Genomic DNA, 13,082 nt, shown 5'->3' with positions numbered 1-13,082 from the left:
ATTAGTTAGAGACAGTAGCTCAGACGTCAGGCTAGCAGATATCAGTGTTCTCTGGGAATCTTACAAGGTTAAGTCCAACAAAAATGTTTACAAGAACACACTGGCTCCACAGATAAGGGTACAACTAAGGGATAGTGAGAGATTCCAATATGGCGAAGCATTAGAATCTAAACATCAGATAGATTAGTTGTTCTAGGTGGAAGGTAACCTAATAGAGAAACCTACAGGCACTAAAGGGAAGACAGGAACATAAAAAGGGACCAAAAGATGTTGGTGTTAGCATTGCTTGTGTTTACACGTTGGATGCTGACACTGTTTCTCCTTGGCCAAGTCTCATTAAACGTTGCTGTGTAAAACTTCGTCAGTCTCTGAAAATCTTCTTCTCCACACCTGACAGCTGGCTCACAATAATTCTCAACACTTTGTGTTTTTTCATTCTCTAGATCAGACGACAAATGATTGACGGAAGACCAGGTGAAATGCAGGTCAAAACACTTATCAAGTCAATTGATGAGGCAAGTAAATTCTCTTTCTAAATAGCTCCACATATTTCACCTCTTTCTTCTTCTGTTTGAGAAACATTACCTATGTCTTTGACAACCTGTTTCTTACTTTTGTAGTATTTGCCTAAAAGTCTTAGTTATGACATAATTGGTTACTATTACATTTTACTCACTGGCTTTATTGTACAGAATGTAGACGAATACTCACTGATTTACAATGCTGTGTAGTCCGTAAAACATGCTGCTCAGACAGTTTTTTTTACTTGAAATATTACTATATTGCTGTAGAGCTACTTTCTATGTCAAGTATGTCCTTACTGCACACAACACTTTGTTAAGTACGTTCTGATGTGAAATACTAGTAAACCTGCTGTTTGACAGTAACATGCAACATACTGTAGGTAAGGATGAGACTCATCACCAGTATAAAGTTCAAACAGAATCTGCAATGCAATCTATAATTGACGAGTAATCATTTTTAACTTTCAATATGCATTTATATCCAAATTAAAGTAACTGTTTGACCATATACATTAAATTAATTCAACTCATTGCTAATAAAGCATTCAGATACAGAAACAGATTTATTGCCAAGTAGGTTTTCACGTACAAAGAATGTGTCTTGGTATTTTGGTGCATAACAAACGAAAATTAATTAATTTTTTAAAAGTTATTTAAATGAAATGGTTGTACAGTGTTTAAAACAAAGAGGATTGTCACGGTGGGTTATGCAGGGCAATGGGGATTGGACCCAAATGCAGACAGAACAGGCAGACTGGTGCAGTTCAATGATTTATTGTTCATGAATGAGCTTACAGGCAGGTGTTGGCAGGCAGGCAGGTACAGGTAGGCAAACTGGCAGACCAGTGGGCTGGCAGTCAGATGCAGGTCCAGGAAACGAAAACTCAAATGCAAACACCAGCAAGGCAACTAGGCTCATGGCAACTTTGATGACCTAGCAAAAAGAGAAGGGATGTGAACTGGAATATATTGTGAGTGACTGATGAGGGAATTATGCTGCATTACAGACTGCTTGGAACTCCAAAATTTTAACTTGGAAATTTCTGACCTCAAAGAGTGACAGGTGCATGAAAGTGAAAGAAAAACAATGCTGTGACAAACTGATGTTTATTTTTTATACACACAATTGGACCTCAGCAATGCCCTTGGTGTTAATTAAAAGGATTGCTGTTTTAATGAAAACAAGTCACATAAATATAAGTTACTTGTTAACTGTGTACCAGACTAGCAATCGGTTTGTAATCCTCAAAAGTCAGTAACTGTTTGTTTTCCTGAATAACTTTTGTGCAGAGAAGATGACTTTCAGATTGTTTTCTGTAACTAGCTACCTAATAACATTAGCAAAATATTTCTACATCAATTTACATGCATAACAGGTTTTACTATAATAATGTATATTATTTTTTACAGGCAAATATACTTTATGTTGCCTTTTAGTTTGTAATTTACCATTTACAATGTGTGCTTCCATGGGAGCTGCCATTGTTGTGTGACGTCATTCAGCTGCTTCTCGTGAAGTCGGGGTACATATTTTTCCTCCGAGTTCACAAGTAAGAACTTCAACTTCAAGTGCCGTTCCATAGTGCTTTTTTGTAGTTGGAGGTTGGACATTACCGAGTTGCCTGAAACGCAGCATAAGTTGCAGTTGATGAGTGGGCAGAGTAGGCCAGGTAACTGCAGTGCTGATGAGGGAAGTGGGAACAGGTGTATAGTTTTTGTGTGGCAGTCTGGTGATGGGGAAAGGAGGGAAAGTCCGAGGGCATCTGGTGGAGCACTGGAGGATGGCAGGTCTGGGGAGATGGAGGAAAGAACATGGCTTGAGAGACAGGATAGATAGAGAGAGTAGTGCAGAGGGCCGGGGATGAGAGTGTGTGTCTTAAGAGAGGCAGTGAGGAGCAATCTGTGGCAAGGATGAACCTGCAAAATATTAACCAAGGGAAGTGCAAATGTTCACAGTAAAAAGAATATGTGCAATGTGACGAACAAACGAGCAAAGACAATAAGGTCACACAGGGTTCATTTAGTAGCACCTTCTTCTACTTTTTGTTTTTACAAAAAACATTGGCGTAAGAAAACTGTCACAGTGTCAGAAAACATTAATAACTTTAAATTAAACCTAAAACCTAATTTAAATTTCGGTGTTGTCTTGTGATAAAACCAATCCTATGTTGAATTGTATTGGTGTGGATCAAAGACCTGAGCTCTGTGAGCATTGTTTTCTGTGGGCTGAGTATACTGCTGAGTCCTCATTACAAAGAAGCTGTGAGAGAGAGAAGGCAAAAACTACAACACTAAGACCTAGGTTGTAAAACTCCAAGTCATACCTTCACCAAAGCCATACTACGCACATTTTACATTCGGTAAAAGCATTAAAACTGTAGCCTGTTTATTTTGGCTGACTGAAGTGAACTCAAATGTCTCTGTAGCAATACATTGATGAGGTGCACAGGGGTTACACCTGGACTCCTATCAACGGTACAGATTACAGGTGAGTCATTACGATGTTATGAATAACCAACGAGCTGTGGCCTGATGAGGACTGCTCACACAGATGGATTCATTCTAATGCGTTTCCTCTCTGTGTCTCCTTGTTGGGATGCTGCCACCTGCAGTCTTGGTTTGGTACTATCCCCATATAATGAATACTACATCCAGGCAGACCTGAGTGATGTGATGGTGCAGCTCCAGTGTGAGTACAGGGAGGCAGAGCTTTCACACTTCTGTTTCATTAAGATGCAACACAAAGATGAGATGAAAAAAACTAACATCACCCTCTGTCTCTGTTACAGATATGCAGTCATTGCTCCCCAGCTCCTTTGAATCCGCAGGACATGTGTTTCTGGCTCCAAGGTGACTACCATCTAGCTATGCTCTCTTAATTTCACACTTTCTCTTTCTGTAGTATTCATTCTACCATTTGTTTCACCAGGGAATACTGCAAACGTCTGCATCTTTCTGACAACAACACCCAGTTTTTGCAAAACTTCCTCTCGCTCATGCTGGACATTTCCCCAGAATCGGATGAGTGTGAGTGTGTCAACAGCGGTTAGTAGTTTACAATATATGCCACTGCTGCAGACACACAGATGAGATAATATACTTGTTTTGTGTCTCAGGTGACCAAGGCCTCATCCACAACCTAATTTTGGATTCTAGGATTATTGGGCAGCTGGCCTCTCGTTCTTGGAAGTCCGATGAGCTGAATTCGTGAGTGGACTTTAATGGAGTTGTTTTACACAGCATTCTCACACACCATCCACCATGGTAAAAACTTGCCGTTCACAAAGTAAAGACTAATTGTTACAGGTATGGCTTCCTGGTTGTATTTGCATCCACTGACGGAGGAATAACACGGGTTTATCCCAACATGTGAGTAAGATTAATGCACTCACTAATTCAGAGAAATATATTAGTAATCCCACAGATATTCTGTCTATAAACATTTTTTTTTCATAAAACATTTAATTATTTGTTTTATGTTTGTACAGAGCTGCTGAGTTATGGGATGAGGATCCTGAACCCTTCAATTCGAATTACTACAGACGGAGCCTCGACAACAAAGGCTACATGTTCAGACCTCCGTCCAGATCCTGTGAGTAACTCCGCAAACACATCTTAAAGCAACTATAATCAAAATTTTTACAATGACAATGGATTAAATGACTGTGTGCATGTGAAGGGGGTCACTCGCAGTGATGAACCCGCACAAGTTAGGGCCCCAAGTGGCCATTGAAAAACAGTGGCCAAAAACAATATTGCAGGTTTAATGTGCAGTACCTCAGGTCATTGAATGAGACTTAACTGTAAATATTAGTGATATATAGACTATGAGTGATCATTTTACTGGTACTGTCTCAGATCAGACATATAGATATATATGACCACCTGTTATCACGGGATCAATGTTCCACACTGTGGTCACGTAATGACACCTGAGCCAGTTCCATTCGCTGATGAAAACCGTGAGGTGTGGTTGAAAGCTCCGAAAAGTCTTGTAAGTGGACCTTATGAGAGTTGAGATTATTTTGTTTCATATACTCATCTCAAGGTCAACAATGAACATTCATGCTCAAGTATTTGTCACATGGCTGCAAAAATATAGTTCATTTCAGTTAAAGGTTCAGTGTGTAATATTTCTGAGGATCAATTGACAGAAATGTAATACAACATCCATAACTATGTTTTCAGTGATGTATAAAGACCATTATGTTTTTATTACCTTAGAATGAGCCATTTTTATCTACATGACCGCAGGCACCCCCTTCTATGGAGGTGGCCGTATTTTGTTGTCATGTTTCTACCGTAGCCGAACAAACAGCGCTACAGAGCGCATTTCGTCATCATGGTGTTCTTCTGCCTGTATAATTCCGGCAGTGGTGATGCCTGTCACTACACTGAATACATACATAGAAGAAGAGGGAATAATAATAATAATAATAAGAAGAATATAATACAGTCTCTGAATAGTCTTCTGGTTTATAAGAAGTAAGAAGAGAACATTTGGACAAATGAACGAGCACACACATTATTTAGCACGAGAGCCGACAGCCTGTGGATCTTTATACCATGAAGCCAGAGGAGTTGGGACAGATACAGCTGACAGCAGAAATCATGGATGTTGTGGATTTTCCCAGATGGAAGGCTATAACATTGGACAGATGTTTTCAAAGCGGTGCTGAAGTTGTCGGTTTTCTGCTGGACAGGTAATTAACTTAAGTTTGTCAGACTTTAGCGATGCAAATGAAAGCTGTTGTTTGATAGCTTTAGCTTGAAGCTGGCCATAATCACAGAGAGCCGTGAGGTATTTCCCCTGTCAGTGGTGTGAAATATGTAGTTGCATTAATTTCATGTCGCCTACTTATTTTCCAGCCTGTGGGTTGGCTTACGTTAGCGGGACAATCAGCTGACCAGTGACATTAATTGGCAATAAAGTATTGCTTTGCCACTGTGCACACAAATGTGTAATTTGTACTTTCACATGCTAAATGCCCATTAAAAAAATGTTGCACCGTTTTACCACAAGCTGAAATTATGGCTGACAATACTACTTTCTGTTTCTGTTGTATTTTAAAAAATTAAAAAAGAAATTTTGGTCAGATTTGCATGCTTATCTAATTAAGCAAAGTGAGAGGAGCCTTGATCCTCACCAGCCAATGCCTTTGTAAACTTCATGTATTATGTGGTTTATAATGGACTGTGGTGCAGAAACAGTGAGGCTTACATTGTCTTGTTATCTGTCAGTGGTCACATGCACTAGATGTGATAGTTTTTGAGATGTTCTTCATTTTCATTTCATTTCATTTATTTGTTTATTTGACAGGGACAGTGCTTATTAATTAACAGTAAAATAACTGTAAATGAGCCAGAGTTAGCCCAACAGGCTAATTTTCATCTGTTGTCCCTGGCCAGTTATTATGAAGGCAACCTAAAATGAAGATTTAAAATGACATAAAATGACTTATTACAGTCCACACGTAATAACAATATATACAAAATAGACAGATAACATATCAGCACACAACATAGACAAAACATAACGAGAGATTAAAAAGACTGACAAAAGACAATCTGCAAACAAGCAACAAATCTCAGTAGGCAGTCAGTAGTCTCATGTGCACATATCTGATTATCAATTAGCCAGTTCTTAAGCTGACCAGTAAAAGAACGATAAATATTTGCTTCTCTTATCAGCATTGGCAATAGATTCCATTGTTTAGATGCTGTTACAGAGAACCCTGACTGATTAAAAGCACTTTTTTGAGTGGGAATCATACAATCACCTCTTGTGATACCTCTGGTGACATGAGTGCCTGCTCTCTGCATAACAAATCTCTTCAGTGGAGGTGGGGCAGTGCTATGCAATATCTTATAAACTAGACAAAGGTTACTATAAGTGATCAAGTTTTCCCAACTCAGAAGTCTATGGGTATTTAAGATTTGACAGGTGTGAAAACTATTAGGTTTCTGAACTAAAAACTTTGATAGTTTGTTTATAAAGACTTTCGAGTGACTTCATTGTGGATTTGTTAGCCTGTGCCCAGCTTGTCAAACAATATGTAAAATGCAGGATAATCATGGTGTTCATATATATCATAGCAGTTTCAAGGCTGAGTGATTCCCTAACAAATCTAAAATTACTTAAATGAAATCTAACTCGTTTGCACATTACATATATGTCTGGGTCTGGAGTGCTACATGGTCGCTTTGAAAAGAACATGCTAAGCGTTTTACAAACATTTAACGTAAGACATGATCTGTCGAGCCATGTTGTGATATAGTTCATTGCACTGGTCCGTTTTGAAGCAGCTTGCTGCTGTGTACATAAATAACAGCATCATCAGCATATAACTGGATTTCTACATCGGGACAAACCAAGGGCAAATAATTAACATAAAGACTGAGCAACAGTGGCCCAAGTATAGATCCTTGTGGAACACCAGTATTATTTGTATAAGCGGTGGATTTATGATTTTGAACCTTTACATAATTTGTTCTTCCCTTTAGATATGAATCAATCCACTTAATGGTATCTTAAATGAATTTGTTAATAAGTATTCCATGATTCACATTGTCGAAGGCCTTTTTAAGGTCCAGGAAAATTGCCCCCACAGTACCACCCGTATCCATCATGGATTTAATGTTTTCCAGAAGGAAAAGGGTAGCAGTCTCTGTTGAATGGTGAGCTCTAAAACCAAATTGCATAGGATGGAGGCTAAAGTCACTGTTGTTCAAATAAAAGACTATTAGCTCTGAAACCCACTTCTCCATCACCTTGGATAAAACAGGCAAAATACTGATAGTTCTGTAGTTACTGATAATCTGGGGATCTCCTGCTTTAAGAATTGGTGACACAATAGCAGTTTTCCATGTGTTTGGAAAAATCCCTTGAGATATTGAGAGGTTTATGATATTTGTAATGGATGGAGCTAAGCAGTCCTTTAACGAAGTGAGCATTATAGAGCCGTAGCAGTCCTTAGCTTTGGAAGTCTTAAGTGTTTTAATTATCCTTACTACCTCTTGCTCGGAGATGTTACTTAAACAGGATTGGGGTGTGGAAGTTTGGAACTGACAGTCCAGTAAAAATCTGTTTCAGCAAAACTTTGAGTAATCTCATCTACAGAGTCTATAAAGTATCTTTTAATGGCTTCAGCCATTTCAAAGGGATCCTCAGATATTTTACCATGTAGCTTTAACTGTACTTGCTTTGATGATCCATTGTTATTTACACCAATTCATTTCTTAATATGCTCCCAGATTTGTTTAGTATTACCTCTAGACTCATGAATAATACTAATAAAAAAGTTTGCTTTAGCCTTTCTTAATTCTCGAGTAACCCTGTTACATAACATTGTAAACTTGCGTCTATCAATTTGCAATTTAAACTTCAGAAAATGTTTTAGTACATGATCTCGCTCCTTCATCAGTTTCAGTAAGTCTGTACTCAACCATGGTAGACAGTTCTTTTTACTCTTTTTCTTACCTTGGGATGTGCTATACTCTGAATTGTGTTTGTAAATCTCTCGCTGTCTTCCTCTACATTCCTCCTAGCTATAAATTCATTCCAATTTGTTTTATTTATAGCCATTTGGAAATTCTCAAGTTCACTTTTAGGATTTGTAGGATGCTGAGAATGATATTTATTTGTCCTAAACCTATTATTTGTAAGCTTTCTTGAGAATAAAATTAGGTTATGGTCAGTTAATCCAGTAATGAGGTGATTTTTTCTCAACTCTTTCTGGCCTGTTGGTGAAAAGTAAATCACTTTGCGTCTGTGAGGATATAGTTATTCTGGTAGGACCTTTAATTAGTTGTGTAAAATCCATATTATCTGTAATCCTTTTTAAAGAATTCCTATTTCTCTTGTCATCCCAATTTATGTTGAAATCACCTAAGAGTAAGACTTCTTGTTATGAATTACATTATTTGAGTAACCTTTTAAATTCATCATAGAAGGTATTGTTAGAAGAAGGTGGACAATAAGAGTAAAAAAAAAAAAAAAAAGGACATTTGAGAAAAGAGAGTGATAGTTAGTCCAATACATTCCAGATTAACATTAGATAGTTGAATCTGGGTGCAGTGAATATTATTCTTCAGGTAAACCATGACTCCACCACCTCTTCCCATTTTCCTTGGTATGTTAGTCCAGATGAGCCAACCCTCCCAAGTTGTAAAATACTGTATGAGACATCATGTGGCACTTCATTTCTTGATGTGGCTGTTGTTTATTACAGCAACAATAATTAAGTAAATATAATTTCTTAATAAATCTATCAAAAGAAACCTGATTTCTTGACTGGCAACTCTCTGCTATCTCATAGAGGACATCTTTGTCCTGTCTCAGGCACCGTAGCTATACAACTCGCTTGGATAGGGGAGAAGGGGTGCAATTTGCAACTCTCACCACTAGATATCAATAACATTTACACACTGAGCCTTTAAAAATAAATTCAAACTGACAAATACAGCATTCATAAATGTGTGACTAGGACCTCACATCAGCTTTTTTTAATCGTTTAATCGTTTTGTTTCTGAACAGCCTTGGACGACCCCGTGAGTGCAGAAAACGGCACCGTTGGAATTTTGGTTAGTTCAGCTGTAGAGGTTAATTTAGGAGGCAAACTGCTCAAACCTGCAGGTGAGAAAAATACTTTCATGTAGCAAACATATTGTGGTATCCTGTGATTAATGTGGGATTCTCAGGAATGTTCTTTATCTAAAATATTTTTCAAATATTTCAGCTACCTCTGTTTTGTACTCATCTTACCAAAATGTTGCTTCTCGCCCCTCTTCTCTCTTCTTTGCTCTGATCCGGTGGATCTTGTCACTCAGTGGTCGGAGTGAAGCTGGACCTGGAAGCGTGGGTGGACAAGTTTAAGATCCTGGCCAGCAATGTGTCAGACATTCGACAGGGCTCACACAAGGTATAGCATGGTGCTACTACTTACTAATAATCACTAATGACTTAATTAGATTGCATTTGCTGTGACGAAAGTGATATTATTGTCTCATTACACATGTTGTGAAACAGTGTGGACCATCCAGAAGTTGTGAGATGGACTGTGAAGTGAACACTGACGTAAGCATGTTTTGCATTTCATTCTCACATTAGCGCAACCGCTAGACTGTGGCAGACCTTCAGGTTAAGTGTGTTCTTAATACTATTGTGATTATTAAATTTGTCTGTCAGCTGTTGTTTTCAACTCACAGATAAGAGGAACACTTGTTAAAGCTGATGTGCCCAGTGTAATTACCAAAATCCACAGCCTGCCTGATGTGTACGATTAAGATTAAGAGGGTGTTTTAGGCTGTGTGCTCATCTTGTCCCTTGTAGGATATTACACTGTGAAAAATCTCCCTCTTAACCAGTTATTCAGTCAGATCTTGAAGCCACTCAAAAGGAAAGATATCAGATCAGGGATTTTTGTTATTTTGTTTTTGTATTTAATGTCTAGAAAACTTGGAGCAAGTTTTTTTATTAATAGGCTTGTTTTGACAAATTGTTCATATAAATCAATGTTCAATTTAAGACCAAATGACTTAAGATTTTTTTTGCAGTGTAGGAAACGTTCATATAGACTTGCCTGCAGGTTTTTACAGTCTGCTGTCTCCTCTTATAACATCATGTCAGCCTGTATATTGAGATTTTCTTTGTTCTGCTTCTGTTCAGTGATGTGGTAAAATGTTAAAAGATTCTGCTGCTGTGTGTGCCACCCTTGTTGTAAACTCTGCCATGTTGTCTGCAGGACCTCCTCTGCTATCTCATTGATGATGGTGGGTTCCTGGTTATGTCCAATCAGAGAGATCACTGGAAAAAGGTACGTCTTTGTGTGGTAATGTGCTTTCTCTTCTGCAGTGTCCATTTAGCAGAAAGTACACAGTATGCCTTATGTTTTAAAAGTGATGAAAAATGAAAGGCAATCCTGCTCTAAGTATATGCCTAACTGATCCTTTTTTGTGAGCAGATGTGAATTCATTTCTGGGAGTTTTATCAACGTACTTGCTGTTCATGGTGTTATTGCATGCTTATATCAGATTTTGTATGTTTGCTGGTTTCAAAAATAGTTTTCTGTTACAGGATCATTAAGTATTTAATTCAACTAAATTCAGATTGAGTCATTGCAGTTTTCAGCTTCAGCTTATACCAGTTCAGCTCGGTTGTCACTGCAGGACCAAATAAATGAACAACAAACATAAAGAACACAGAAACAAGTAGAAAACGTTTATGTTATTTAAAGTTTATGTTGAACCACTGTGTGTCACTGTTTCTCTGATGCACTCTCTTTTCCTTTCTCTAACTGTCTTTCCTTTTGTTCACCGATCACAGATTGGTCTTTTCTTTGGTGATGTGGACCCTTACCTGATGCATGCACTCTACAACAACTCAATCTTCACTCGGCGTCAGTCTTTCCACTACCAGTCGGCATGTGAACCAGTCAGCAGCAGCCACACTGGTGCAGCACCGAGGGGCATCTTTGTGGTAAGAGACACCTGCAGATTTCAGATTCTGGAATCTGTTTTAATATGATGGAAAGCTCTCATCTGTAACTTCTCTCTGTTTCTGCAGCCGTCCATTGCCGACATCCTCAGCTTGGCCTGGTGGACATCCACAGTGGCATGGTGAGACTTCATTTACTGCAAATCAGATGACACCAAGACCAAGTTAGGTGCCCTTTAAAACAATCTTAATTGTGTACAGACGTCTGCATATGACACCAGGAGCGCCTTTTTTATTGCTAGGCAGCTGCCACTCTCTGCCATTTTCAGCACGCAGCATGTTACTGTAGCTTGTCTTTACTGTTTTTTATTGATGTTTACACATCGTATTTCAGTCTTTAACAAAGTGCAATGTGAACACTTTTACAGGTCTGTGGCCCAACAGCTACTGTATGGGCTGGCCTACAACAGCTGGCTTTACCAAGGTGGATTTGTGCATTTTAACACAATCTGTGTGTGCGTGTGTGTGTGTGTGTTATTAAATTAGATTTAAATAAGTCCGTTCTATGAAATCCAACAAGCACCTCATTTGCATTTAGGCCTTATTTTTAGCCTCAAACTTCAGTTACCATAAACATGTTCTGACCTGATTAAAAAGGGATTTTGTTAACATTGAACTGTTGTTCCACCGGGAAACAGCAACATTTTGATGAATGTGTACAGGTGCTGGTCATATAATTAGAATATCATCAAAAAGTTGATTTATTTCAGTAATTCCATTCAAAAAGTGAAACTTGGATATTATATTCATTCATTACACACAGACCGCGTTGACCTTGGACCTCAGAAAACACAGTGGACCAGCAGATGACATGGCACCCCAAACCATCACTGACTGTGGAAACTTTCCACTGGACTTCAAGCAACGTGGATTCTGTGCCTCTCCTCTCTTTCTCCAGAATCTGGGACCTTGATTTCCAAAGGAAATGCAAAATTTACTTTCATCAGAGAACATAACTTTGGACCACTCAGCAGCAGTCCAGTCCTTTTTGTCTTTAGCCCAGGCGAGACGCTTCTGACGCTGTGTCTTGTTCAAGAGTGGCTTGACACAAGGAATGCGACAGCTGAAACCCATGTCTTGCATACGTTTGTGAGTGGTGGTTCTTGAAGCACTGACTCCAGCTGCAGTCCACTCTTTGTGAATCTCCCACACATTTTTGAATGGGATTTGTTTCACAATCCTCTCCAGGGTGCGATTATCCCTATGGCTTGTACACTTTTTTCTACCACATCTTTTCCTTCCCTTCGCCTCTCTATTAATGTGCTTGGACACAGAGCTCTGTGAACAGCCAGCCTCTTTAGCAATGACCTTTTGTGTCTTGCCATCCTTGTGCAAGGTGTCAATGGTCGTCTTTTGGACAGCTGTCATGTCAGCAGTCTTCCCCATGATTGTGTAGCCTACAGAACTAGACTGAGAGACCATTTGAAGGCCTTTGCAGGTGTTTTGAGTTAATTAGCTGATTAGAGTGTGGCACCAGGTGTCTTCAATACTGAACCTTTTCACAATATTCTAATTTTCTGAGATACTGATTTTGGGGTTTTCATTAGTTGTCAGTTATAATCATCAAAATTAAAAGGAATGAACACTTGAAATATATCAGTCTGTTTGGAATGAATGTATACATTATACAAGTTTCACTTTTTGAATGGGATTACTGAAATAAATCAACTTTTTGATGATATTCTAATTATAAGACCAGCACCTGTATTACATGAAGCTGGATTGTAAGAATTGCCAATGTTGGTGAAGACCTTGCTGTATTTCAGTGTGATAACTGTGTTGTCCAACATATCCTGCATCAGTCAAAGCTGTGTAAAAGGCTACCTTTGGTTTCTCTGTTAACACAAAAAGTACATTGACAAAATTAAACTTTACCTGGGCTAAATAATAGTGTGTGTGTGTGTATAAGAAGATACAATCCATTCCAATCCAACATTGTGATTCCATACGTGTCTGGAGTATCAGAGAAACTCAGGAGGATTTTCAACAAACATAACATCCCTGTGTTTTTTAAACCCAAGAACACACTAAGACAGATGCTGGTACACCCCAAAGACCGCACA

General features: G+C 38.6%; 1 protein-coding gene and 1 long non-coding RNA gene across 3 annotated transcripts in view; one reads left to right on the top strand and one right to left on the bottom strand.

Annotated features, from left to right (window-relative positions):
- The window catches only part of cacna2d2b (calcium channel, voltage-dependent, alpha 2/delta subunit 2b), a 46,075-nt gene that overhangs the window by 27,021 nt on the left and 5,972 nt on the right, over positions 1-13,082 (top strand). For both annotated transcript variants that reach the window (XM_046029143.1, XM_046029144.1), the window contains 15 exons: positions 444-515; positions 2,951-3,012; positions 3,137-3,213; positions 3,314-3,374; positions 3,454-3,551; positions 3,641-3,731; positions 3,831-3,893; positions 4,013-4,116; positions 9,061-9,159; positions 9,354-9,445; positions 9,553-9,600; positions 10,268-10,339; positions 10,849-11,001; positions 11,089-11,141; positions 11,388-11,443. In XM_046029143.1, the coding sequence (XP_045885099.1) occupies positions 444-515; positions 2,951-3,012; positions 3,137-3,213; positions 3,314-3,374; positions 3,454-3,551; positions 3,641-3,731; positions 3,831-3,893; positions 4,013-4,116; positions 9,061-9,159; positions 9,354-9,445; positions 9,553-9,600; positions 10,268-10,339; positions 10,849-11,001; positions 11,089-11,141; positions 11,388-11,443 (1,201 nt within the window). The remainder of the gene's footprint in view (positions 1-443; positions 516-2,950; positions 3,013-3,136; positions 3,214-3,313; positions 3,375-3,453; positions 3,552-3,640; positions 3,732-3,830; positions 3,894-4,012; positions 4,117-9,060; positions 9,160-9,353; positions 9,446-9,552; positions 9,601-10,267; positions 10,340-10,848; positions 11,002-11,088; positions 11,142-11,387; positions 11,444-13,082) is intronic.
- Positions 1,283-2,274, bottom strand: LOC123956746. Its single transcript, XR_006821620.1, has 2 exons — positions 1,974-2,274; positions 1,283-1,458 (listed from the first exon to the last, which is right to left on the bottom strand). It is a non-coding gene; the product is annotated as an uncharacterized LOC123956746 (long non-coding RNA).

The sequence above is a fragment of the Micropterus dolomieu genome, linkage group LG18 (assembly GCF_021292245.1).
Source record: "Micropterus dolomieu isolate WLL.071019.BEF.003 ecotype Adirondacks linkage group LG18, ASM2129224v1, whole genome shotgun sequence".
Classification (NCBI taxonomy): Eukaryota; Metazoa; Chordata; class Actinopteri; order Centrarchiformes; family Centrarchidae; genus Micropterus; species Micropterus dolomieu.
This window is presented reverse-complemented; position numbering and strand designations above follow the sequence as displayed.